At 49.2% G+C, this 26,910-nt stretch overlaps 2 protein-coding genes across 3 annotated transcripts in view; both read right to left on the bottom strand.

Annotated features, from left to right (window-relative positions):
- Window positions 1-127: 127 nt before the first annotated feature.
- Window positions 128-25,800, bottom strand: TOP1MT (DNA topoisomerase I mitochondrial). 2 transcript variants are annotated; one of them, XM_065398210.1, is made up of 15 exons: window positions 25,784-25,800; window positions 25,448-25,537; window positions 20,325-20,440; window positions 19,742-19,863; window positions 16,840-16,962; window positions 15,077-15,264; window positions 13,975-14,119; window positions 11,741-11,884; window positions 10,736-10,921; window positions 8,694-8,762; window positions 7,388-7,502; window positions 6,413-6,540; window positions 5,095-5,189; window positions 2,161-2,310; window positions 128-230 (listed from the first exon to the last, which is right to left on the bottom strand). In XM_065398210.1, exons 4-15 carry the CDS (start codon window positions 19,853-19,855, stop codon window positions 128-130), a joined length of 1,560 nt encoding a protein of 519 aa, XP_065254282.1. In that variant the 5' UTR covers window positions 19,856-19,863; window positions 20,325-20,440; window positions 25,448-25,537; window positions 25,784-25,800. The 2 variants fall into 2 exon arrangements, with proteins under 2 accessions (XP_065254282.1, XP_065254281.1); XM_065398209.1 differs by lacking the exon at window positions 25,784-25,800 and having other exon boundaries at window positions 25,448-25,611.
- The window catches only part of LOC135875216 (DNA ligase 1-like), a 28,976-nt gene continuing 22,157 nt past the window's right edge, over window positions 20,092-26,910 (bottom strand). Inside the window, exons 5-7 of the mRNA XM_065400208.1 lie at window positions 25,448-26,910; window positions 20,263-20,440; window positions 20,092-20,166 (exon numbers count right to left, since the gene is read on the bottom strand). Of these exons, the coding sequence (XP_065256280.1) occupies window positions 20,092-20,166; window positions 20,263-20,440; window positions 25,448-26,910 (1,716 nt within the window). The remainder of the gene's footprint in view (window positions 20,167-20,262; window positions 20,441-25,447) is intronic.

Below are 26,910 nucleotides of genomic sequence, written 5' to 3'. Positions count from 1 at the left end.
ATAGACATGATGTGCATGTATCAAATTCTTCCATTACGCGTATTTTCCCCAATACATAAAAACTTCCAAAGCTACCAGAAGAGCACGAGGTAACATGGGTTCTGTTTCTCAGTGGGAAACCCCATTCTCAGAACTCAAAGTCTTCGTCAGCCATGTCAATCGCCCACGCAAACTTCTCCCTCTGGGTCTTATTGTAAATCTTCTCGATGGGCACTCCAAACTTCTTACACCTGCGGGCAAGCACAGGGCAGATGCTGAATGGGAGCAGAAAACTGTTGCTATTAGTTCCGCCAGTTCAACACCCGGTCAGGAAGGATTCTGACCTACTGGGCATTTGCTAATGTTTTCAGAGTCTGTGGGTTTTCTCTAGGCTGACGTAAATGCTTTGAGATAACCGAGGTGTGGAACCACAGTTTTATGAGTGACATGCATCACTTCCCCATTCACAGCACTATACGGCATAATAGGGTTTTTAGTTTTCTGTTACACACTGTAATGGAGGGAGGAAGGGTGGCCTAGTGGATAGGACTGAGGTTTTTAAATCTATGGAGGGGCTGGTATGATGGGACAGCCTACGATGCCATGGAGCCGATCTGCGACTGCCAGGAGCAAAAATCCCCAACGGCTGGAGACGGGAACTAGATGGGAAGGGCTCTGAGATACTACAGAGAATTCTTTCCCGGGTGTCTGGCTGGTGGGTCTCACCCACATGCTCAGGGTCTAACTGAGCACCATATTTGGGGGCGGGAAGGAATTTTCCCCCGGGATTTTCTTCTGCAGCATGGGGCACGGGTCACTTGCTGGTTTGAATTAGTGTAAATGGTGGATTCTCTGGAAAGTGAAGTCTTTAAACCATGAGGACATCAGTAACGCAGCAGGGGCCTATTGCAGGAGTGGGCGGGTGAGGGTCTGTGGCCTAAAATGTGCAGGAGCTCAGACTAAATGATCGGGATGGTGCCTTCTGGCTGTGAGACTATGAGAGATTGGCTTGGGATTCAAAATATGTGGGTTCAATTCCCAGTTCAGCCTGGTTCCTTGTCTAGGGACTTTGGGCACATCACCATCTAACCATCTGTAGAAGGGGGATACCCCTTCCCGACCTCTCCGGGGTGCTGGGAGGGATACATCTGTTAACGACTGTGAAGTACTCAGATACCACAGTGCCAGAAAGATAAGGGAAGCCGAGTTTCCCACTAGCAGTGCAAGACACCAGGTGCTCTGGGATCCGCACTGGCTTCCAAGGGGTGCAACTCAAGGTGTTGGTTTTCACTTAGGGCAGGCCGCTGAACACTGACCGTTCTGTAGGGACCCCGGTGCCACGCTCCAGAACGTCTAGCGCACGGTAGCAGGGTCCATACGGCCAGTCAGGGCACTGCAGGCGACAGGGCCGTAGATTCCCACCCCAGTTTGCCGCACGCTAGCTTGCCGTACAGACGAGCCCTTAGAGGCCGGTTTGGGACCCAGTTTCCTGAGAGGTCGCCTTTGTGCCCTGGGCCATCCTGCCACAGCTGGGGAGAGCTGAAGCTCCCTTGTTATACACAAGAAGAGCTGCTTGCAGGGCATTCCCTGTGAGGGACGCTCAGCTTTGCAGCTCTGCCCCTCTCCCGGCAGCCTTGGTCCTGCCCAGCCTGGTTTTGTCTGAAAACCCCCCGTTTCCCCCAGACCCAGAGACTTGAGGCCACAGCCGCTGACTTTGTCATTTCCCGGAGGATGCTCAACCCCTGCTCTGCCCCAGGTCCCGCCCCCACTCCACCCCTTCCCCCAAGGCCCCGCCTCTTCCTGCCCCCGCTCTGCCTCTGCCCCGCCCCATTCCCCGAGCGCACCCAGCTGTCTCCTCCCACGCGCCTCCTGAACAGCTGATCATGGCGGGCGGGAGGCGCTGGGAGGGAGGAGAAGGAGCTGATCGGCAGGAGGGCTGGGGGGGGAGTGCTGTGAGGGGGGCGGGGGAAGAGCTGATCAGTGGGGCCGCCGGTGGGTGCTGAGCACTCACTATTTTTTTCCCCATGGGCGCTCCAGCCCCAGAGCACTTATGGAGTCGGCGCCTCTGTTTCAGGGGGCAAGTGGATATTTCATTCTGCACGGGCAGCGCTCGCTGCCGTGCTCATGGGATAGCCACATAGGAGGGTAACGAAACAGCTCTGAAGAGAGCCAGCAGCCTACCAGGCCACACTAATCCTGGGATCCAGATAGTTCAGCTTGGATGTGCCCAGAGCAATCTGCTTGTTTTCCTCTTTGTCCGTGGCTTGAACGTTCAGCTTCAGCAGCTGTTCTTGGATCTTCTCCAGCAGCTTCTTTTTCTTCTCCACGGCGCTGGCGGAAGAGCAGGGACAAGTCAGACGGGACAGTAAAAAAGGGAAACAAAGCAGGGCTGAAATACAGAGCGGTACGCTACAGTGCCGCCCCTCTGTGCTCTAGCAGTCCTATATACGCCACGGCAAGCAAATATACCGTACACCTCGCTTTAACAAGAGAGACGGAGCCTGCCGCTCTGACCAAGCCAGGAAAAGGAGCCAAGACCCACGGTTTGCCACAGCCACGAGGATCGAGAATCAGAGGCTTTGTTTAACAGTCACTAAGACCTAAGGCGCTGATCCATTAAAGTCAGTGGAAAGGCTCCCATTGGTTTCAACTATAAAAGCTTGGGATTGTAGCCAATGATTTTAGTTTATTGTTCATTTATTGTGTGATGTTATAATGAATTAACATGTTAACTTAATCATTGTATGCTAAATAGAGTTAAGTTGTAGGATTATAGAAGTATAAGATTGATCAGTAGTTAAAAAGGAATCATCATGCATTAGGCATCTAAGTAAGTACGGCTGAAACGCAAGGCCTACAGGCTGAGGCCTGTAAGATTTTAGCTTAGCCATACTAGGCCTTTTGATAAGATATGCTGACATAAGTAAGTGACTGAAGAATAACCCGGTGCCCTAAAATGAAGGGAAAAGATGCACTAATGGGGGATACTGCAAAAAATTAACAGTAAAAGTAATTTTTTTGCTTACAGGATACCCGGTAATCACATTGTTCTAACACATGCCCTAACTGCAAGGTGCATCAATCCTAATGAGAACCTACACAACCTATAGAAATTGAAGTCCCTTAAGTTTCACAGGGACATCAGACCAATAAGAAAAAAGAGGGTTGACCCTTTTATGGAAATGCGCAGAATGTAGGTATAGACAGAATCATATTATACAAAGGGGGTGGCCAGAGTGGAAAAATTGAGCTCCCTACGGGAAACTCCATCAGGAACCATTCCTCTACTGATGATCAAGCCATGAGAGACCCATCAGACCCTAACACTATAGTTAAGGATGTGAGTATAACTATAATTGTAACGTGTGCATAGGTCTGTATAGCATTTCTGTATGCTTGGGTAATCATAACTTGAACTGTAACTTTAATAAAACTCGTAAAATAGACTAGACCTCGTACTTGTGAATGTCCGTGTGGTCACCACTCTTGGTCTTTGCGTGTTCCTAGAGACTCTATATCTGAAGCAAGTAGCAGAGGTGACCTACACTCTGTTGAGCTTGAAGCTACCCGCCAGAGCCGAACCCACGGTGGTGTAATACCCCATTACTACAGTCACTTTAAATAAAATAAAAGGCTACAGGATAAAGGAGGCACAAGGTCACGGATATATGGGATTAGTTTGATGGAGAGCGTTCCATCATCTGCAAGGAAATTCGGTAACCAATACCAATGATGTGGGAGCCTGTGTAAAGATGAATGTTGGAGAAGTAAGACTGAAAGACTTGACCGCTTGGAAAGAGTCTCTGGCTTCAGCACTGTGCACAAGCCTGTTAGACCTACGGAGCATCCAATCTGCTAGTCCATGAAGCAACCAATAACCCATCCTAGAACCAATGGCTGCATAGATTAGCATCGACAGGTTCAGACCACATGGCATGAAGCCTAGAGATGTTCCTAAGATAGCGACGAGGAGGATTTGGTTAGGGCACTACGGTGGATCTCAAAAGACAGAGCTCAACAGAACAGAACACCTGGGTTTTTATGTGGTCTTCGAGAGTAGGGTCACCATGACAACCAGTATCCAGAAGGGAAATCAGTCTCTGGGACATGAAGCAATTCAGAGCTCTGAAACCATCGCGGGATGGCAAAGGTGCCTTCTATCCATGCCAGTGCTGCTCCTCCTCACACCCTCTTCTGGCCAAGGGCACAACTTTGTGCCAGATCAAACGTCTCTAGCCACAAGAAGCTTGACGCATGTGCCACTTGACTGGGTAGAATTTTATCAACAACATCAATAAAGGTGTGCAGCTCTAGGTGTCCAAAATCTGCCTTGATACAGGATGATTTCCCATAAAGAAACCCCCCAACCTCCACTCTTGCAGGCTCCAGGCCTAAGAACCAGGTCAGAAACTGATTTTTAACCAGTAGGCCATGCTAGTAAGGAACATCCTCAAAATCATGATGATCCCCAGTGACTCCCACACTGATATTTCACAGCAAGGATTTTCTAAGCTCATCGTGGCAGGAGAAACTGAAAACGAGGTTAAGAAAAACTACCAAGACCGATCCCTCTCCCCAGTCCACGGATCCCATATCACCCAGGCCTGGTGTACACTACAGAGTTAGGTCGCCATAAGGCAGCTGACCTCGATCTAACTCGACACTAAAATGTCGCTCCCGCTGATGTAACTCGCCCACTACACCGGCTTAACTCCACCTCCGCAAGAGGCGTAGTGCTCGGGTCGATGCAGTTAGATCAACGCAATGTCCATGCAGACACTGTGTTGCTTACATCGACTGATGCCAGCTGGGGCTGACAGCCGGAGCCCCACTGCCTGGTGAGGGATTGGGGGGGCAAAAGAGAGAGGACAGCCTGAACCTGGGTAGCAGGACTCCGGCTGTAAGGGCCCCACAATACCAGTTAAAGTGCTGCAAGGGCTCTGGTCAGAACACTCACCGCCAACAGAAGGAGCATAGTGTGGACGTTAAAAATCAAATTAATTACTGCAGTGGCTGTATGTCGACTTAAGTCGACTTAATTTTATAGTCTAGCCATGCCCCCAGTCCCGCCCACTTCCCTCTGCTAACAAAGACTGTGATACATGAGACCCTCACGCTTTAGATTTCACATCTTTTTTGGCTTTGAGATCAGCCTTGGCTCTCTTCAACTCCATCTGCGCCTCGCCCAGCTGTTCCTTCTTGGCGTCGATCTGGGAAAACAAACACAAACTACCCTGAGCTTTCCTTCTTCCTGGAGAAGGCCTGATGTTGCTTCCGCCCCAGCAGCGTCCCAGTGCCACCGTCTCGTTTCCATCATACACACTATTGGGTTTCCTTGTCACCTCCACCCTGGGTTTCCGATCACGCCTTCTCCGGCATTTCGTGCGTCCCACAGGCCAGTCCCTTTGTGCTGGCCTGGTTTTAGGCATTTCGCATCTTAAAAAGATGGGCAGCGCTGGTCTCAGAAAGCAGCCTCACTGCTCAGAGAGCTCACGACTCCTGCTGGGGCCATTGCAGGAGCTACGGGCACCGGTGCACCTCAGTCCCGCCTGTTCTCTGCTTGTGACCTGCACTAGTTGGCTCTCCTGAGGGCTGTGGTACTTTGGTCTAATTCTGATTGTTGGGTTTGGTGTGTGGGTGCCGGGTGCAGCTGCTGGCCTGCGAGATACAGGAGGTTGGACTGAATGATCTGGTGGTTCCTTTTGGCCTTAAACTCTACAACGGTGTAACAAATAATGACAGCTGGTAATGAGCTCAGACACTGAAATATTTAAGTGGTAGAAATGTAAGGGATACATCAATAGCAGTGTCCAGGGGGGCTAAGGAAAAGCACGCTGAATTCACAGATTTTAAGAAGAGAAGGGACCAATGGATCTAATCCAACCTCCTGCACAACAGGCCATAGAATTTCAGCCAGTTACCCCCAGTACCAAACCCAATCACTTGTGTGTGGCCAAAGCATCCAGAAAGGCAGCCAGTCTGGATCTAAAGACATCAAGAGATGGAGAACCCGGCGCTTCCCATAGGAGTTTGCTCCAGTGTTTGAGTTCCGTCATCCTCACTGGTCAAAGTGTGTCTAGTTTTTAATCTGAATTGGGCTGGCTTCAGCTTCCTGCCACCGGCTCTTGTTCTGCCTTTCTCGGCTAGATTAAAGAGCTGGTTAGTTCCCAGGATTTTCCCACCATTACGCTGTAATCAAGCCACCTCTTGATCTCCTTTCTCATAAGCTAAACAGATTGATTCCCTAAGTCTCTTAGTAAGGCATTTTTTCCAGCCCTCAAATCATTTTTGATACCCGGTAAGTAATTTAAAAACAAAACCTCCCCCAGCCCACACAGCACCTGGTCACAGTCAGGATTAGCAACTCTGAAACGCATCTGATACACAGAAGCAATAACTCTTCAGACTGTTATCAGTGTCCTGCCTCTGTTACCTTGGCCTGGAGGTTCTGCATTGACTTCTCAAAGCTCTTGGGCGTCGCTCTCTGATGGTTACACAGAATGGCCACTGCTCGGTTGGCTCGGTTGTAGGAGAGGAGTTTCGCTGCCACGTTGTCCTCAGCTAGAAAAACACAATGTAATTATTAAGCAGCTGGTACAGGAAATGGAAGGAGGGTAAAAATTACAGGTTTTCAAGATGGGAAAAAATTTAACTGATTTACAGGATATACCTATTTACCTGCAGCCTTCATTTTTATTTCAAGTTAATTTTAGTGATGTTATGTTGAGGGTTAAGCTCTGGCAGCTACAGCCTCAAGTTAAACAGAATTATCTCAGCTTGTTTTAGATCTAGAGCTCCTAGGAACAGATGAAACCATAGGCAAGTAACACAGACAATCACAAGGCCCACTATCTTCTATCCATTATATTAAAGTTGCCAACAAAGTTATGAATGTCACAGCAAACCCAACTCCTAAATACATCCAGGCACCAGTTAGAACTACAGAAATCAATCAACTACACACTGATCAATCTTATACCTCTATAATCCTACAATTTAACTCTATTTAACATAGTTATTATATAGAATATGACCTGTTCATCATATCACACAATAAATGAACAATAAACTAAAATCACTGGCTACCCAATGATTTATCAGAGGTCGGAAGAAGGGCCTGAGGGCACATAGGGTTTGCCCAGTATCTTGCCTCCAGAGATAACTAACAACCCACGCTTCAGAGCAAGGCCAAATAATAAGCCCAAGCTAATACCGCTAACCAATTGTGCAACAAAGGCAAAAAATATTCCCTTCCTGACTATTATTACACTCATTTGGTATCTCGGAGGCTTGATAACTTTCACCCTAACACACATTAGCTGCATGTTGCTATGGGCATGTGGCATTTGATTCCACTGCCTCATCTGGCCATGAGTTCCACAAGCTGCCTAAGGAAACATTCGCTTACCATCCGTGAGCGCTTTCAGCTGCTCCTGCAGAGTGATGGAAGCGTTGTAAGTTCTGAACACCTTGGCTGTCAGCCCGTCCATCAAATCCTGAAGGTGTTTGTTCAAGACCGTTGTCTGAACAAAGAGACAAGGCAGAGGGGGAAATTAGTAAAAAGCAGGAAAATAAAGTGCTTGGTTTTCAATTTCCCTTTTATTTGTAAGCGGGCAGACTTTAGGCACAAGAAACTACAGTGATGAGGAGCACAGAAGTGTGTAGATTTCTTGTCACTTTGCACATCAGCTCTGAAATTGGTGAGTATACTGGCTCGAGTATACTGGCATAGCTCCATTGAACTCAATGGATCTGCACTAGCCAATGATCTGGCCCAACATCTGCTTGAATTTATACTGCTGAGCCACACGGACTCACAGACCCATCAAAAGAAGCAGATAATAAACACCAAGACCATTGGGGTTTGTGCTTGGAAGGTCAAAAACAGTAGCAGGACCCGAGACCCTCGTGTTCTGATTACTTAGCTAGCCGTCCTTGGCCCTCACGGATAAGAGCCCTCCCACAGAAACAACACGCATTTGAAGACGCCATGTTTTGGGCTGTGTGAATGCAGCATAGGGGAGCAGACTGGGTACAAAAGCTGGGGTAGTGTGGAAGGAGGAGGCTCGCAAATCCTTGAAGTGCCCACAGAAATGGAAACGATTCGTTAGTGTGCATTTATGGGCTGGTGGCTAACACATAACTTGGCAGGAGGCCAGATTCCAGGAGAGAAACCACAGAAGGCTCTGGGCCAGACTCTAAATTGCCCTGCACCTTGGAGAGGTGTTAAAACCTCTCGCACATCAGAAAGGTCAGGTTAAACCCCCACTCTGCACAGCGGGACTGTTTGGAGCTGTTCTAAGCTGCTGCAGGCAGTTTTATAACCTGCTGGAGACAGCGAGTCTGCCATGGGGGTGTGGGGTCCGGAGAGCCCAGCTGCTGAGTTCCTACTCATGCAGCAACTGGGTTGAGAAATCAAAGATTACAGTGGGGTGCTGGGGGACACAGTGGGTTGCACTAGCTAATCATGGGAGAAGACGGGCATTAAAAACCAGGGTCATGAGTAAAAATGAAACCTGTAGCCTCACCCGACTGGCCCCCTTTTACACACACCGTATTGCCGGGTCTGGCAGTCTCTCTGCTCAAGGGAAGTATGGAACTGAACTAGCTTGGGGTCCCGCAGGCAAGACTGGGGCAACTGTCTGCACTATCTGCCTCGCTCAAGTCGGCACTACCAGCCCCTCGGTTTCAAGAGCAAGACGAATCCAGCTTACATTCAGCCTGTCAAACAGGTCGTCCCCTGGGTCTTTGTTCTCCATGAATAACTGCAAGTTCTTGAACACCTGCAACGACACAAAGAATTACACCAAAGGGCCATGCAGAAGTGCTGTGTGTCAACTCTCACGGATGCTACCCTCCACTGGATGCTACCCTCCACTGGATTCTTCACCCAAGAATCCCAAAGCAACGTTAGCTAAGCCTCAACACCCTCGTGATGGATACATCACACCATCTTCCAGCGGAAGGCTGGGGCTCCTAGATTTAATTCCCAGGTTATCCACTCTCTCCTTGTGACCTTGGGCAAATGTTTTTACCTCGGTCGCAAGATTACCCACCTGCATGTAGCCTTACCATCCTTGTGAGGAGCGTATCACACTATGTTACAGATCAGGAAAAGGGACACAGAGGTAACGTTCTTGCCCACAGACAGAGTGGCAGCATGGGGTCTAGACCCCAGGTGCCTCTCTGCCATCACTAGATAAAGATGCATTTGAAACATTTGCTAATTTAGACTGAAGTCAATGAGGACAGAAAAACATTACCCTAAATACACAGAGGCCAGTGATGTATGGCCCTATATATTTTTTCCCTCTATACTATAACTTGTGATTAAAAGAGCTTGTCACTCAAGTGTATTTCAGCATCTTTCACCAACTTACAAGTGCAAACCCAATGACGTTGGATGGTCTGAGGAACATCCGCATGTACGTGGTACAAATAACCACACTGACTCCACCCTGTATGGTAACAATAACTACAAAGCGGGGGGGGGGGGGGGGGAAAGAGGTGTGGAGATTGAAGCCTCTGAGCTCAGAAGTGTTAAGACACAGAAGAGCTCGAATCCATTTTCCTAGGAGAAAAGTTGGACCGGGTCTCCATCTGCTATGACTCTCAAGTCAACAGAACTACACTGATTTCCACCAGCTGAGGGCCCAACCCTTGATGGCCGCACACAACAGGCTGCAGTAGACAATCAGACCAGCGTCAATATTTCATTTCAATTTTCTTGAGGAAATGAGACCATAATAAGATAGAAAATATCATAATGCCACTATATAAATCCCTGGTATGTCCACGCCTGGAATACTGCAGGCAGTTCTGGTTGTCCCATCTCAAAAAAGATATATTGGAATCAGAAAAGGTGCAGAGGAGGACAACAAAAATGATTGGGGTATGGAACAGCCTCCATATGGGGAGAGATTAATAAGACTGGGACCGTTCAGCTTAGAAAAGAGATGACTAAGGAGGCATATGATAGAGGTCTATAAAATCATGAAGGGGGGAGGGGAGTGAATAGGGAAGTGTTTTTTACCCCTTCACATAACACAAGACTCAGGGGTCATCCAATGAAATTAATAGGTGGCAGGTCTAAAACAAACATTAGGATGTAATTCACACAGTGCACAGTCAACCTGTGGAACTCATTGCCAGGGGATGTTGTGAAGGCCAGAAGTATAACTGGGTTCAAAAAAGAATTAGATACGTTCATGGAGGATGGGTCCATCAGTGGATATTAGCCAAGATGGTCAGACACACAACCCCATGCTCTGGGTGTCCCTATACCTCTGACTGCCAGAAGCTGAGACTGGACAACAGGCAATGGATCACTTGATAAAATGCCCAGTTTTGTACATTCTGCCAAAGCATCTGGCACTGACCACTGTCGGAAGACAGGATGCTGGGCTAGATGGACCATTGGTCTGACCCAGCATGGCCGTTCTTATGCTCTTATAGGAAGGATGGCCAAGTGGTTAGGGCACTAGCCTGGGAGTTGGAAGACCTGAGTTCATGTCTCTGCTTTGACACAGCCTCCCTGTGCATTCAGGGGTGAGTCACTTAGTCCCACCATGCCTCAGTTTCCCCATGTGTACAATGGAGATAATAACCCTATCTTACCTCACATGGGGGTTGGGAGAATACATGCATTAAAGATTGTGAGATGCTTAGGTACTAGGGCAACGGGAGCCGGACAGGCACCATAGATCGATTAGCTACCTGTGGGAGTGCGTGCGAACCCCGCCCCAGCCCTGCTCACCGGTTTCTCCACAGGCACTTTGTTGTAATACCGGATCGAGTCTTTCCCCAGGAAGTCAAACTCCACAACGTGCTCCTGCCCGTCCAGCTCTGGGTGCAGCATAATGTGCTCAACACGCAGGGAGCAGCAGCCAACCGTGTCTGCAGTCTCCCCTTCTTCCTTCTCGTTACCGGCTCTCAGGGCCAGCTGGGAGGAACACAGCAGAGCAGGCATGGAAACCCCTAATCTTCCAGTATACACCTCCTCCCCCAAAAAACAGTGCTAAAGAGGCTACGATGCTGTGAGAAACATACTGTATACTTCTTTCCACCGAGGGGTCGGCACAGCCCCCGTCACCACAGACTCTAAATGCCTCGTTAGCATCTTGAGTTTCTTTGCTCCATCACTCATCTTTATGCTCATATTTACAGCCCTTCGAACAGCTGTGCAGAAATACCCTGGCAGGAAAGCATCTCAAGGACCCTTGCTATGCTTATGCCTTCAGCTAGGCCGGAGAGAGGTAGGAAAAAGTTCAGGGGTTAGATGGCCCAGGGGAGGGATATCAGAAGAGGACATAGGCTCAGTTGCATTTACATGCAGTAATGGTAATACAGCCCTGTTTTCAACAGGAGACTTCACTGCCACAAGCAGCACCACTGAAATAACCCGTACAACAAAGAACTCTGGCGTCAGTGGATGCAGCCTCGCTTATTTGTCTGTGCAAGTGGCAGCAGGTGTGACAAGCATCGCACACACGCTGGAAATCAGTGTGTGGGGGCGGGGGGGTAGCAGAGGCAGGGCTGTTTTTTCTAGGAAATGTGTGTAACCGTCCACTCGGTGCTGTACCACCAGCATGCTTTCACGGACAGCTCCGGACATTTCCCATCGCAATTCACTCCCACGTTCTCTGTGCCCACGAGTGCTAACCCACGACCCGCAGCTCCCAGCAAGTGTGAACGCAGCTCAGCAAAAGTGATTTTACAAGCAAAACACGTAGCCCAACAAGACAGAGAAGCAAGCCGGCACCTTGTCAATGAAGTAAAGAGCCACGGATCTTTGCCGTTTCTTCATCTCCCTGGATTTCCAGTCTGCACGGTATTGAGAGCGGATCTTGTTGACTACACCTTTTAAACGTCTGGCTACTTCATATTTCTGCCAGTCCTTTTCCCCCTGGAAGGAAAAATGGATGTTTCCACTTGCCCTGCACAGCATCCATTGTCACCCAGCCGCTGTCACAGGTAATAAACAGAGCTAGGGAAGAAACTGCTTTCCCATCCTGCAAAACATTTCGAGATAATTCAAAACATTTCCCATCCTGGGCTGGGGCAAGAAGTCGACATCTAAAGTGTTCACCAATCAAACACCTTAAAAAAATAATTGGTTCAGGTCAATCCAGCCATTTCATTTCAATCATTTCAAAACATTCTGTTTGGATTTTGACCATTGTTTCCCAACTACAGTTCGCTTACATTTCTAAGCAAAAAGTTATTTTGAGTCGGAAAACCAGAGTTTTTCATATCAACAATTTTTTTAAAAAATTAATTTTTTTTGGTGTAGAAAAATCAACCCAAGCAGACCCTTTCCCGTGAACATGTTTTGATTTTGACAACCAGCCTTTTCCAACCAAAAACGTTTTGTCGAACAATTCCTAATCTGCTCCAGGAATAAAACCCTTTACAAGGAAACTGCCTGGCTCCAGACTGGACCTACTCTGATGATAGAATATCATTAAGAACACTGTCCAGTTCTAAATACTGTTAAATGTTCAGATGATTTTTTTTTTAAATCATCTATCCATGTCACTCAAGTTAAAGAGGAATAACTACAATTTTTGGAAGGATGGTTTGGGCGCCCCCTGATGGCTGTGCAGAAGCATTGAACCAGCACTGACTTCACAGTACTTATTGTAAGATCATCATGCTAACGCACGTCTCATTGTCAGAAGATTAGGAATATAAATTAAGCAATGATAAAGCACTAACTCTCCATTATTACACATCTATCATATTTGATTACTAACAGACTGTTCGATGTGAACCTAAATGCAATCTAGCTGAGTTAATGCTACAATGAAAGCTTTGATATTGTGCCCTGACTTTTGCATGTTTATTAACCTTCCTGTTGTACTTGGAGAACATATCCAGATTTAAATTGCCTTTTTTAAAGTAAAAAGGGAGAACAAAGCATGTTGCTAATATTAAGCCCAATACGGGCCCATTTAGACTATCAAAACCATCAGCGCCGGGGTTACTATAAAACAGAACAGTCTCCCAAGCCAGGTTCTACCCATCTTAGTGAATCATTATAACTAGGGCACTATCAAATTCACGGTCCATTTTGGTCAATTTAATGGTCATAGGATTTAAAAATGGTAAATTTCATGCTTTCAGCTATTTAAATCTGAAATGTTGTGGTGTTGTAATTGGAGGGGTCCTGACCCAAAAAGGAGTTGTGGGGAGGCTGTAAGGTTATTGTAGGGGGGGTTGTGGTGCTGCTACCCTTACTTCTGCGCGGCTGCTGGCGGCGACGCTGCCTTCGGAGCTGGGCAGCTGGAGAGCGGCGGCTGCTGCCGGGAGCCCAGCGCTGAAGGCAGAGCCGTCACCAGCAGCAATGCAGAAGTAAGGATGGCCTGGTATGGTATTGCCACTCTTACTTCTGCACTGCTGCTTTCTGAGCTGGGCCCTCAGTCAGCAGCCGCCGCTCTCCAGCCGCCCAGCTCTGAAGGCAGCGCACAAGTATGGGTGGCAATACTGCAACCCCCCTAAAATAACCTTGTGACCTCCCCTGCAACTCCCTTTTGGGTCAGGACCCTCAATTTGAGAAACGCTGGTATCCCCCATGAAATCTGTATAGCATAGGGTAAAAGCACACAAAAGACCAGATTTCACAGGGGGTCTCTTGGCAGCTCAGTGGCAGAGACGGGGGTAGAACCCATATCTTCTAAGTCCCAGTCCGGTGCTCTATCCATTAGGCCACTTGGCCTCTCTTTAAGCCAGAAAGATCTTTCCATACAAATCCAAAGTCAGAGGCATAACTGCAAAAGCTTCCAATTTCAAAAGACTCTAGCTTCTCTCGCAAGGCTTGTGATGTTACCGGGGCAGCCATACGATGCATTGACAATCTCACCGGACAAATACGCAAAGATGCAGCACACAGAAGATTGTGCCAACTGCTCCTCTATGGGCGCGTACGTGGACTGTGGCATAAAAGGAGTCAATCAAATGGCAAACCGATGGTCTGACAAGGAACAGCACACCCACCTTTAGTTTGGAACTCGGGTTCAGCATGATGTACTTAATCGAGTTCTGGATGTTCTCAGTCCACGAGGCCAGCCACGTGACGGTGTTGTCACAGCGCACTTCCTTCCACTTGTGACCCGATGGAGGCTCAGGGGTTTTAGAGTCCCTGTGGGGTGGAGAGGATGCAAAGCAAAATTACGACCACTCCCTGGGCCTTTCTGTTCAAAGACGGATCAAAACCAACCCAATGCGAATGACACAAAACGCCAACCAAGGGAAAAGAGATGGACTTGAGCCCCGATGGCTTCTCTTTTAATAGGCAAGGACTAAAGAGATTTTCTGCTTAGTTACAATATTAAACATCCAGGTCTTTTACCCAGAAGACTAGAGACAACTGGAGAAGTAGTGGGTTTAACAGCACTGGGTACACCCAGCAATTGAATCTCATTGAGTGGGGAAGCGACTTTTTTACCCAAACTGCATCATATCGGATTAACACTTATTTAAGTCAAATCCAAGGGAGAAACGCTCTTTGCTAACCCTGCCCTCTTTAATGAAGGGCTCAGAAAGTTCCCAAGCCGCAGCTCACAGCCCTCCATGCAGTCCTCCAACAAGCATAATGTTGACAACTGCATTCCTGATATTTCTAAGGTAGAAACAAGCAGGATTCGGGGCGGGGCAGGGTATGGAGCGAATCTCTCAGGCTTTCCTCGGACCTCCCAAAGAAGCAATAAAGGGCACCCCACCACGTGTTTCTCCTTTGCAAAGCTTTCATAAGAAATCCCTGGACAGATGGGAGATTGGAGTTGACTGGCTACTCCTGGGCCACTCCATCTGTATCTATGCAGGATTTGACTGCGAAATGTACCTGTCGCGTAGAAAGGGGAAAACTCCTCAGAAGAGGAGGCTCAAGATGTCCCATGTGAATTTACATCTCAGGAGTAACAGTAGAGCAAAGCAGTGACCTAGCCCTGCTGGAAGCAGGCGGGCAGCAGAGTGACTTGAATAAAGCCAAGGATAACGCCGGGGAGAAAATGTTGGCCTTTAATGGAGCAAAGTCCATTGACACAAGCTGAGGATCTAGCCTGAAGAGTTAAGTTCTAGCTAATGGGAACTCACTCACTTGCTGCAGTTTATGATGACGTCCTCTGGCATGATCCTCTTCTTCAGCATGCCCATTTTAGGGTGGTCCCCGCGCCCACGGAACAGCCCCGGGGGCTCGGTTTTGAAGTTGCCTATTTTCTCCCGATGCCCGTCGAGGATGCAGTACCCATACTCCTCCTGGATCTTATCTGCCTCCTCCTTCAGTTTCTGATTTAAAAAACAATCCATGGAGAAACCACCAGTCCAAGGTGCTACCCCGCGTGCTGCACCTACCATTACCCACAGGTCTTCCAGAAGAAAGTTGGTTCACAAATTCAAGAGCTTTAAGAATCAGAAACCAGCCCCCTGCCACGGAGTTTCAAACCGACTGCCAGCAATCAACCAACAGCACTGACAGTGCGTGGATACTCAATGGCTGGAAATAAGTCAAACCTCTCTTTTCGAAGCAGGGGGACTGGAAGAGGCAGAATCAGTATTAATCAGTACATTATTAAATGATCCAGGGCTGTACACATACAGGTCATAGGCACTGACTCTGTGGGTGCTCTGGGGCTCAAGCACCCAAAGAAAAAAAAATGGAGGTGTGCCGCACCCATCAGCCAGTGCTGTTCAGCGGGGTCATCAATCAGCTGTTTAGCGGCTGGCAGGAGGCACTCAGGGGAGGGCGGAGAGCAGCGAGCGGGGCGGGAAGAGGCGGAGCATGGGTGGAGCCTCGGGGAAGGGGAAGGGCCTCCAGGCAGAGCATGGGTGGAACATCCACCGGGAGAAATAAAAGTCAGCGCCTGTGATACAGGATACTGCAGCACCATCACGGATCAAGCCTGGACAGGAAAAGCACAGGCCCCAACGCACTGGAGCTAAACGAGCAATTTCACTGATTGCCATAATTAGCGTAGATTTTATCATTGCTGGGGAGAGCCATTAGGAGAGAGACATGATTACATCCTCTAAAGCCACTACATTACACACACACACACACACACACACACACAGGTAGCCCAAGTGCGCTCAGTGAGAAGGACGTGGCTAATGGCTTAACGTGTCCTCACAGAATTTGAACAGCCACGACCCTGCCAGATGATCCACACTAGCAGAACTTGATGCTTGTGTGGAGTCACAATGAAGTCAACAGGACAGAGATCCGATTACAGGATCGGAGCCTAAGATCGAGCGGCTGCATCAGAAACAAATTCTTTCTTCTGGAGAACTGGCCAGTAACTCCATAGACACAAATCTCAAAAGGCAAATGTTATGGGCGTTTGAGGGATGATAATTTAAACCTACTGGAGTCTGACTTTGCTTCCATGTCTCTACCCAGAACGGTGTGAAAAATAAGTTTTCTCCTGCCCTATTTTAAGACAAGGGGCAGCAAATGAGTGTGACAAACGGGCAGGGATGGAGGAGGGTAACAGGAAGAGGTTATAGACTACTACCCAGGTAACAGATACATGATTTTGAATCAGAAGTACACCTCTACCCTGATATAACATGACCCGATGTAACAGGAATTCAGATATAACGCGGTAAAGCAGCGCTCCGGGGGGTGGGGGGGGAGGTGCGCACTCCAGTGGATCAAAGCAAGTTCGATATAACGCGGTTTCACCTATAACGCGGTAAGATTTTTTGGCTCCTGAGGACAGCGTTATATCGAGGTAGAGGTGTATTCATTTTCCAATCGCATAGAGTGACGCAAAACATCTGGCATAAGGAAATTAAGCCACCCACACCCAGACTAAATATTTACCAACCATCCCCAGGAGTCATTAGAAACAGCATCCTAACCTGTTTCTCCTCTTTGGGCAAAGCTTTCCGGGCCTCGTTTCTGTCCACAAAGTACTTGTGCATCTCTTTGAAGTCGCACTTCTCCAGATGCTTTATCTTCTTCCGCTCCTCCGAGGTCATTTCCTGAGCAAAAGCCAGAAGAGACTTGGAGAACAGGCAGGCAAATCTCATTTATGACTGGGGTTAAGCCGCATGGAGGGGAAATAACCTAGGTTTCTGGAGAGTTTGCCGAGCAGCAGTCTTACAACTGTGCTATCAATGTGAAATCAAAGGCTAGGATTAAGCTGCATCTGAAAAGTTTATTTTTCTAAACTAGTGGCCGCTTTTGAAAGTCTGAGCCTGTGTACAGGCAGGGATGACAGAATTTATTTGTTCATAATTTCAGTGGATAATATCCATGTTTATTTCTAATCATTTTGTCCAATTTTTTCTTGATTTAAACTTTCACGGTGGTGCGTGTGTATGTCAAACCATGATTATTTAATGACAGCTGCTGCTGAGATTCAAAAAGTTAAAGCTTTATAACCGTTCCAACAAAAACTGTCAACATCCCATGTCAAAACATACAAAGTAAATATCCTTAAACCAAACTCTACTAAGTTCTCAAGCAGCATTTTTCTTACTTTGCCTATCTGTAAATTTCAATTACTGATAGGAACATTTTTGCTTTGGATTGCACGTGTTTGGTGAAATCCACATTTACCGATAAAAACTGAATACTTCAAAGTCTGTGTGTGGGGATCACTTCAGACACCCGTGCAATGCAACCACCTCTGGGGTGGAACAGCAGCACTAAACCAAAGCTCAGAGCAGACAGGGAAGGAATTCCAAGCCAGGCACACACACAAGCCTGATCTACGTGGGATTGCTGGGCATGGAAGCATTATCGCCAGTGGCCAGGTGCACATAAAACCTGCTCTGAGAGGAGTCACTGTTCTGTGAGATTTTCTCCTGCAACAGAGAAGTCCTCATGTGTAACTGCTGAATTATAAAATATTGTTGCCCCCGAGCGGCTAGTCAGAGTTCAGAAACCTGGCGATGTTCCAGTTGAGAGCAGAAACTGTGGATGGAGTCTGGTATTTTATTTGATGTAATCTGGTTTATTGACAAGGAATGCTGGAAGTCCTGCTTCTCCAAATGCAGGAGGAACCAAAACCAGGGACTAGCTCAGAGGTGGGCAAACTACGGCCCACATAGAATCATAGAATATCAGGGTTGGAAGGGACCTCAGGAGGTCATCTAGTCCAACCCCCTGCTCAAAGCAGGACCAATTCCCAACTAAATCATCCCAGCCAGGGCTTTGTCAAGCCGGGCCTTAAAAACCTCCAAAGAAGGAGACTCCACCACCTCCCTAGGTAACGCATTCCAGTGCTTCACCCCCCTCCTAGTGAAAAAGTGTTTCCTAATATCCAACCTAGACCTCCCCCACTACAACTTGTTCTGTCACCTGGTACCACTGAGAACAGCCGAGCTCCATCCTCTTTGGAACCCCCCCCCCCCTCAGGGACCGTCCTGCCCGGCCCTTGAGCTCCCAGCCGGGGATGCTAGCCCCCAGCCCCTCCTCCACTGTCCCTCCTCCTCCATAGCCACACCGCTGCGCAGGCAGCGCTCTGGGCGGCGTGGCTGCGAGTTCCTGCAGGGCAGCATGGCGGCGTGGCTGGCTCCGGCCGGGCGGCGCGGCTGCCAGACATGCTGCTCTGAGCGGCATGGTAAGGGGACCGGGGCCAGGGGGTTGGATAAGGGGTGGAGGGTTCCGGGGGGCAGTCAGGGGACAGGGGGCAGTTGGAGGGGGTGGAGGTTCTGGGGGGGGGCCAGTCAGGGAATGGGGAACAGGGGGGTTGGATAAGCGTGGGAGTCCCAGGGGGCCTGTTGGGGGGGTATGTGGATAGGGGTCAGGGGACAAGGAACAGGGGGGTTGGATAGGGGGTGGGGTCCCGGGGGTGGTTAGGGGCAGGGGGTCCCGGGAGGGGACGGTTAGGGGACAAGGGGGGGGTTGGATGGGCTGGAGGTTCTGAGGGGGGCAGTCAGGGGGTGGGAAGTGGGAGGGGTCAGATAAGGGATGGGGGCCAGGGCTGTTTGGGGAGGCACAGCCTTCACTACCCACCCTCCACACAGTTTTGCAACCCCAACGTGGCCCTCGGGCCAAAAAGTTTGCCCACCCCTGGGCTAGCTTCTCTGCCTACAGCCCTACACCTCTTTAGCCAACACCAGACCCCAAAACTCTCTCTCTAAGCTTCTCCCAGGGTCACACCGTGCTTATAGGCTCTTGCTAAGCTTTCTTTCTCTGCCTCAATCGCTCTGGTCCTCATCTGCCCCCAGCTCGACGTTTTCCCCACACTCACAGACATGCAACTAAGCAGAACAAAACCCAGTGAAACCTTCTGCCCACGTGGTGTGAGCTTCTGGACAGACTATTACACCTTGTTTTAGGCGTGGCCCCTTAACTGTCTCTTAAGTGAAGGACACATTCACACACCAGTTTCAATGAGGTTTAACTCAGCCCATAACAAGGCTTAATCCAGCTCATACCCCCACCACCACTCTCACACACACGTCTGCCCTCCCCCCTCTCATCTAACACCACCTCCTATTAAACAGTTTAAAAAAACCTAGGTAATTAATACCCAAAAACTAACGTGAAGCAGTCCGAGCTGGGATGCTACAAATACCTCTTGACTCAAATCTACAAAAGCAAGGACGTGAAAATGCTAAGCCGCCTCACGGTACATCCCCTCTACTGCTCCACCCACAAACACACCCCTTACTGTTCCCATCTCTACCAGACACCACAGGCCATGCACTGCAAGCTCAGCTCCGCCCCCTAGAGACGCAGCCTTCCATCCCCCCCCACGTGCATTCTTACGGCCAAGGAGCAGTGACTACGTGCCCACAAAGCAGGTACCTTTCTCCAGTCGTGGAAGAAGTTGTTCTGGAAAATCTCCTTGGTTGTATATTCGTGATCTAGCATTTTTGCATAGAAGGTGGCAATTTCCTCCGTGGCCACATTCAGCTTCATGGGTTTGCCTGTACAGGAACAGAGTGTGCTTTATCATCGGTCACCCGCCTGCCCTAATCCCCCCTCCATCCAAGCTGGCTGCAGAGAAACACTTGAAAGCGTGAAGCGAATTAACCCTAAAGGCTCACGTACCGTAAGGCAAGTACCCCTCCCCCAACCCCACCATTTATTATTTTCTTTTAAAGAAATTTTTTTCTTCCACAATTTTCAAACCAATGGGGGAGCAGGGGGAAATCTCATGATTTCTGAATGCCCGGGATTACTCTAAATGCATTGGCTTTTAAAAAACAGTCGGTGTTTAACTCCACATTCTGCAATCAGAGATGCTGCAAAATTAGCCTCTTGCCAGGCCCATGGCAAGACAGTCTGCTTCGGACGAACTGTATTCTTTGTTTGGCCCATTTTACCAGCTGCGCCGTGTCAGGAATATTGCTACGTTTTGCAGTATCAGTGACAAAACAGGACGCACCGTCGTAATAGAACTTGACATCGTCAGGGAGCGGCTCGTAGAGAGGGGCGAAGTAGGGGCCTTTGTGCTCCAGCTGTTTCCATTTCACGCCATCGTCTGTCTTCTCCTCTTCCCACCTTAGAGAGAAAAGCACCGGGAATGGTTAGGGAGCGTCTCAGCACGTGCATTACTCAGATCCTCAATTCCCTGCTGCTTCATTTGGGATACCACCAGCCCAGGACAGGGTGGGGACCGAGTCGATGAGCTTCCTGTAGGCATCGTGGGAGAAATGGGTCTTAGGAAAAGATTTGGAGCAGGGGGCTTGTGGATCAGCTCAGGAAGGTACCCCACAGGTAGGGGGATGGTGTGAAAGGAACCAGGCTAGGGAGGATGGTCTAGCTGTAGTGGACAGGGTGCTGCCCTGGTACTCAGGCGACATGAATCCAATTCCCAGTTCAGCCAATGACTCCCTATATGACCATGGGCAAGTCACTTAAGCCACCCCATGCCTCAGTTTCCCCATCTGTACAGTGGGGATAATACTACGCTCCCTCACTGGGGTGTGGTGAAGCTAAAATCCGTTAGTGATGGTGATGTGCTCCGACACCACAGTGACACAAGCATCTAGACAGAAGGCATGGAGATGGGAGAAGCAGTTGAACGGAGGGGGAGCAGAGTGAAGGGGGTGCATGGTAAGCGGCAAGGGCGGATAAGCAGTGTGGGGCTTCAACACGATACGGTGGAGAGCGGGGAGAGCGTGAGACAACCCAGCCCTGTTATATTCACTTCTAGCCCCCCACATTTAACATAATTAAAAAATGGGGCCGCAGTGTTGTTTTTACGCAGAGTCCCTAAATGCCACGGCATAACCCTTACGGCTCCTTTCGTGACGCAGTTTCCTCTAACAGCAGCACTTGCAGGAGGAGATCTGTCCACTCACCTTTTAATTACCCCCTAATGCATTAGCCTCCAAGCAAGGACTTGGGAAGGGGACTGAAAATCCCAGGTGATGAGCTGGGACATAGACTCGGGCTTGCACAGCGGCTGTGGAGGGACGGAGGTTATGCTGTCTGCTATGTGTCCCCTCCCGCCCCCAGCCGGCTTCATTTCTGTGCGACTGAAACAGACACACCTACACTCAAGAGCAGGAATCACATCACTTTCCATAGCCTGCTGCCAGGGCAAGGATACCCTGATCGGTATTGCTCACATGTGTGATCCTCACGCTAACCAACTTTGCAACCCCCAGCTAATCAGCTGAGATTCTAAGATCACTGCAACCCTAGCTGTGAATGCAGATCCTTCAACAAACATCTGTGATAGAGAAAAATTAGTTGAGGGGAGTTTGGGGGTGAGGGCGATCTAGATAATAGATACATTTTGTGCCCTTGGACTTTGACATAGACTAAGGATCACACCGTGCTCTCATATCATCTCATCATGCCAAAACATTGCCACGCACAAGGCAAACTGGCGAATCCAAAGCGTGCTCCGCGCTGCCCTGCCAAACCCTGGCACAACAAGTAAAATGACTAAGGAGGCCCCCAAAACCTGCTGAGAACTTCCACGCTTTTCTGGGTGGGAGTAGAAAGTATTTTAGCTTTTCCCCTCCCTGGGGGGTGTAATATGCAACAGAAAGAACACGTCAGACCAGCAGGTTTGCTGTCTGCAGAAAGACAATCAAGGCAAAAATCTGGCTAAAGAATCCAGGAATTGTGGGACTACACTGAGTTACACCAGCTGAGGATCTGGCCTAAAGCAGCTCCCTGATTGAGCCTTTGATAGACATGATGTGAGGACAGTTCACATCATACAGACAGACGCTGCACCGATGCCTAATTTACCCCAGACTGACAGTATCACCAATGCCTGACCTGCCTTTGCATGCAGTATTGCTGTAATAGAACCCACACTCAATGGGGACCCGATCTTGAAAGAACTCTTTCCTGAACCCCCTCTTCTGACCTTCAAACACCCCCCAAAGCTCATCATCAGAAGCAAGCTCCCCACAGACCAGGACCCACCAACTCAAAGCGGCACCAGGCCCTGCCAGAACAACAGATGCAAAACCTGCAGACATACCTCCACGGCTGCAATGACCAACACTTTCCACAACGCACCTTTCAGGATCCAGGGGTCCTACACACGCCTATCACAACATGTGGTGTACCTCAGCCAGTGCACTAAATGCCCCACATAAAGAGGCTGATTAAAATTTATTGGGGCCCTGGGCACAAAGAACAGTTGGGCCCCCCACACCCTGGGGGCCCAGGGGCACCAGAACCAGGGAGCCAAGGGGGCCATGCCCTCCCCCCACTTTTAAAAGTGGGAGGGCCATGCCTGTCCACTTTTTAACATGGGCGTACTTTGGGGGGCAGGAGGACCACATTGGCCCCCCAAACTTCAAACCTTGGGCAGGCACGGAGTGACACCGGCAGGGGCTGGGCTTCACAGCTAGGGAGCTGGCAAAGCGATCAGCTCCCCCCCCCCCCCACGAAGCACAGCCCCTGCTAATGGCACCAGATTCTTCCCAGGGGGGGGGGTGTGTGCTGAGGTGGGCCTTAGCGCCCCCTTGCCACAGGGCCCTGCCCCCTGCTCCTCCTCTCCCCCCTGAGGCCTCACCCCTCCAGGCCAGTAGCTGGAGCCGGGCCATGGTAAGAGGTGCCGGCGGAGCCCGGGCTGCTGTGGGGGAGCCCCAGACCCTTCACCTGCCCTGGGCGGCACACCCCACGAGGAAGGGACACCGGCTGGGGGCTGCTCTCGGGGCCCCGGGGCCCCCTCCCAGGGCAGGGGGAGGGTCCAGGGCTCCCCACATTGGCCCGGGCACCCTGGGCAGCTCTTACCTCTGCCTGGTTTGGCCAGGGGGGCAGGGCCCCAGGGGGAAGGGTCACAGTTCTGGTGCCAGTGGCCCCCCACTTCTACCCAGGTTTCAGCACTCCTGCGGGGACCCCCAAATTGCCACAGGCCCCATGGGCCCAAATAGCAACTCTGTGGGTGAAACGAGACAATCGCTACGCTCTCAAACGAACGCCCACAGGCAAATGATAAAAGACAAAATACACCACATCACCTGTGGGGGATCATGTTTCCCAAAGCGATCATTCCATATCTGACCCATCAGTCCTCATCCTCCAAGGAAACCTGCACAACACCTTCAGGAGACGAACCTGGGAGCTTACATTCATAACTTTGTTAAACACTAAAAATCATGGACTGAACAGAGACGCTGGATTTATTACGACAATCTATAACCCACTAATAACTAACTTCCCCAGCTGTTTCTCTCTGTCTCCTTCCCCCCATGACTGGAGGGGCGTTAACAGGCCATTTCACCTTGAATGGTCCCCGGAAATATGTATTTATGCTAAACAATCTGTCCCACACCTTGTATTTAGCTGTGACACTCTGAGTACGGATCCCAGACCTGGAGCAGAGCTCGGGGCAGCTCGAAACCTGGTCTCTCTCACCAACAGAAACTTGGTCCAATAAAAGATCTCACCTCACCCACCTTACCTGGCTTTGCCACTCACCACTCCCTTGCGAGCGGCACTGACCTGCAAACGTATCAAAGACTGGAGGCTGCTGAGCCACCCACGGCCAGGATGGGGGTGAAAATGCTCCATGGCTTGTCTAACCAGCACCCCACCACGCGGAAACATGCCCGAAATCCAGTCATGTCACACGGCAGAAGCTGCTATGACACCTCCATGGGTAAGAGCGACCACATGCAAGAGACAGGCACTCTGCAGCCAGCCACATGCTAACAGCAGTCTCAGCTCAGTCACCTCCCAAGACCTTTCACATGGAAGTGTTTCATCCCCTTCCTACACAGCTCCCCCCTGGGCTGAGCTGCAAAGGCAGGTCACTCCAGCGTGCCACTGCTTTTGAGAGACCGGCACTTGTCTAAAAAAAAGTTAAGACATGCAATTCCTATCAAAACAATCTGCAGGTCGCTGGACTTCACTCAATGCCAGGGCAGCACAGCATCCTGGGAAATGTAGTCACAGACGGTGTGTCGGTGTGGAGACCACAGGGTGCAAGCAAACTAGTTACTATGCAACCACCTCATTCAGCCAAGCCAGACTTGTCCAGCGAGTAATCGAAATATACCCTCCGCTCAAGGAGGTAGGATCCCTAAATAAGATTCCCCATACCAAGAGGGAATGCAAATTATACCATTTAAAACAGGGTTGGACTCCACATAATGTAAGAACTGCAGCAAAATTATTGCTGTGGGAAGCACTGGTCAACTCTGCAAGGAATGCAGTGGAACTTGTTAAAAATTCCTGACAACATCCAACTGATGGCTCTATCTTCTAACCCAGAGGTTTTCTCATTTGCCGACCACTAAACATTTTCAAATGGAGGTGCGGACCCCTTTGGAAATCTTACACAGTGTCTGTGGACCCCTGGGGTCCACAGATTGAAAATCACTGTTCTATGGTAACGACGACCTTTCGCGGACCCCTTAGACATATTCTGCGGAGCCCCAGGGGTCTGCGGATCACAGGTTGAAAACCACTGATCTAACCACCTGAATTCTAGCCATCTGAGACAAAACTCCAGCATACAGTGACATCTGCTGGCTACACTAATAATAGCAGGTGCTTTTTAAACATGCTGTGTGTGTATGGTACAGTATAAGGATCTATCTATCTTGCAAGCTGCCCTTTTATTTTTAACCATTTTCTTTTGCCTTAAAGCAGTGGGGCAAACACGCCCGCATTAATAAATGAGATGATGCCCATGCATTGAAATTACACCGACTGCTCTATAACATACATGCATGGGTATATTTTCATAGAATATCAGGGTTGGAAGGGACCTCAGGAGGGCATCTAGTCCAACCCCCTGCTAAAGCTGGTCAGAAAAAAGGAAAAATTTAGCAAAAAAACTCCATGCATTTTTCCTGTTTTGTTCCCTCTCCCCACCCCAAATCCAAAAAGTTTTGGAATTTCCAAAAAATAATGTGACCTTCTCTGTAGCTGGTTGGAAAATGGGAAAAATTCCACCAAAAAAAGTTAATAAAATTTGATATTTTGACATTTTAAAATATCAGTGTAAAATTCCATTAGCTCTATAATCCCTGACATCTCCCCCCAAGTCAAACACCAGCACACTCTGGTAACCCACAGAAAGCTTACCACTTCCACTTGTTTTCCTCTTTCTTCTTTTCCTTCTCATCTTCCTCCTTCTTTAATTTCTTGTTTTTCTTCTTGTCTCCTTCCTCTTTGCTTTTCCTTTTCCTCGATCCCCCCTCATTCTCCACCTCCTTGGATTTCTCTTTGCTCTTTCTTCCCTTCTCTTCTGTGCGTTTATTTTCATCCTTTGCTTTTCTCTCCTTGTTTTTTTTCTTGGCCTGGTTCGTCTCCTTTCCTTGTTTCTCCTTTGTTTCCCTCGTCTCATCTTTCTCCATTTCATCTTCCTTTTCCTTTTCCTCCATTTCCTGTTCACCTCCCATTCTTTCATTCCTTTCCCACCCTTCTCCCTCTTGTTCATCCTCCTCCGCTTCCTTAATTTCTTTTTCATCCTTCATTCTTTTGTTTCTTTTCCTCTGTTCCTCCACATCATCTCTTTTCTCATTCTCTTTCTCATCCCTTCCCTCCTGTTCTTCTATTGCCCCATCTTCTGCCCTTTCCATTTCTTGCTCATCTTCCACCCTTTTATCCTTCTGTGGTTTTTTCCTTCCCGCCTTTTCTTCAATCTCTTTGTTCTTCTCTCCTTCCCTTTTCTCCCTCTTGTTTTTCGCTTCCTTTATCTTTTCTTCCCTCTTTTCCTGCCCTTTCTCTTTCTGGTTCTTTCCTGCCTTCACTTCCTTATTTGCTTTGACATTCTTTTTCTCTCCCTCTGTGTCTTTACCTTCCCTTTTCTCCTCATCCTCTGCTGTTCTTGCTGGCCGTTGGGCAGGCTTCTCTTCTCCCTCTGCCCTTTCTCTGTCTTCCGTTCTGTTCTTTCCTCTCTCCGTGTGTATTTCATCCTCTCCTGTATTGGCCCTGTTCTCCGCCTCCCCTGCTGTCTCACTCCCTCGCTTTTCCTTTTCCCTTCGATCACCAGCCCCCCCATCCAATCCCTCTGCAGCATCCCCACTCTGCAGCTGCTTGGGCTCCTTTGCTCTTTTCAACCTAGGGCGACCCTCTTGCGTTCCCATCTCCTTCGGCCCTTCGCCTTTTCCGGAGATGGCTTCAGTGATTCCCTTCTCCCTCTTGGCTTTGCTGGGCTCTGCGCCATCTCTCTTCTCCTGGTCCTTTCCCTCCCTTTCCTTTTTAGGTTCCTCTTTCTTACTCACGCCCCCTTTACTTTCCTTTAGTTCACGTTTCCCCTTCTCTTTGATTTCTTTCTTCCTCACTTCTGTTTCCTTCTGCTCCCTGCTCCCTCTCTCCTTTTCCTCTTCCCTTTTTCTTTTCCTGTCTTTGACTCGTTTCTCCTCTCTGTGCCCCTCAGGAATGAATGAACCTGGCTCCCGCTCAGTGTTTTTCTCCCCCTCTTCCCATTTCATGCTGCCTTTGGCTGTAATGTCCACTTCCTCCGCTGAACCATCCAGATCTCCAGAGAACGCCGCGTTCTCACCACCAACCCCATTAGTTTTTGTTTCCTGGTGTCTTGGAAC

This window comes from Emys orbicularis, chromosome 2, assembly GCF_028017835.1.
Source record: "Emys orbicularis isolate rEmyOrb1 chromosome 2, rEmyOrb1.hap1, whole genome shotgun sequence".
NCBI lineage: Eukaryota > Metazoa > Chordata > Testudines > Emydidae > Emys > Emys orbicularis.
This window is presented reverse-complemented; position numbering and strand designations above follow the sequence as displayed.

Bases quoted from the DNA above. Each gene is read 5' to 3' on its own strand.
- TOP1MT (XM_065398210.1), bottom strand. From the start codon at position 19,855: ATGAAGCTGAATGTGGCCACGGAGGAAATTGCCACCTTCTATGCAAAA. The intron at 15,265-16,839 runs GTTAGGATGCTG...TTTTTAAATCAG, and splicing joins TGCCCAAAGAGGAGAAACAG to AAACTGAAGGAGGAGGCAGA. The intron at 2,311-5,094 runs GTGAGGGTCTCA...CTCTTCCGCCAG, and splicing joins AAAGATGTGAAATCTAAAGC to CGCCGTGGAGAAGAAAAAGA.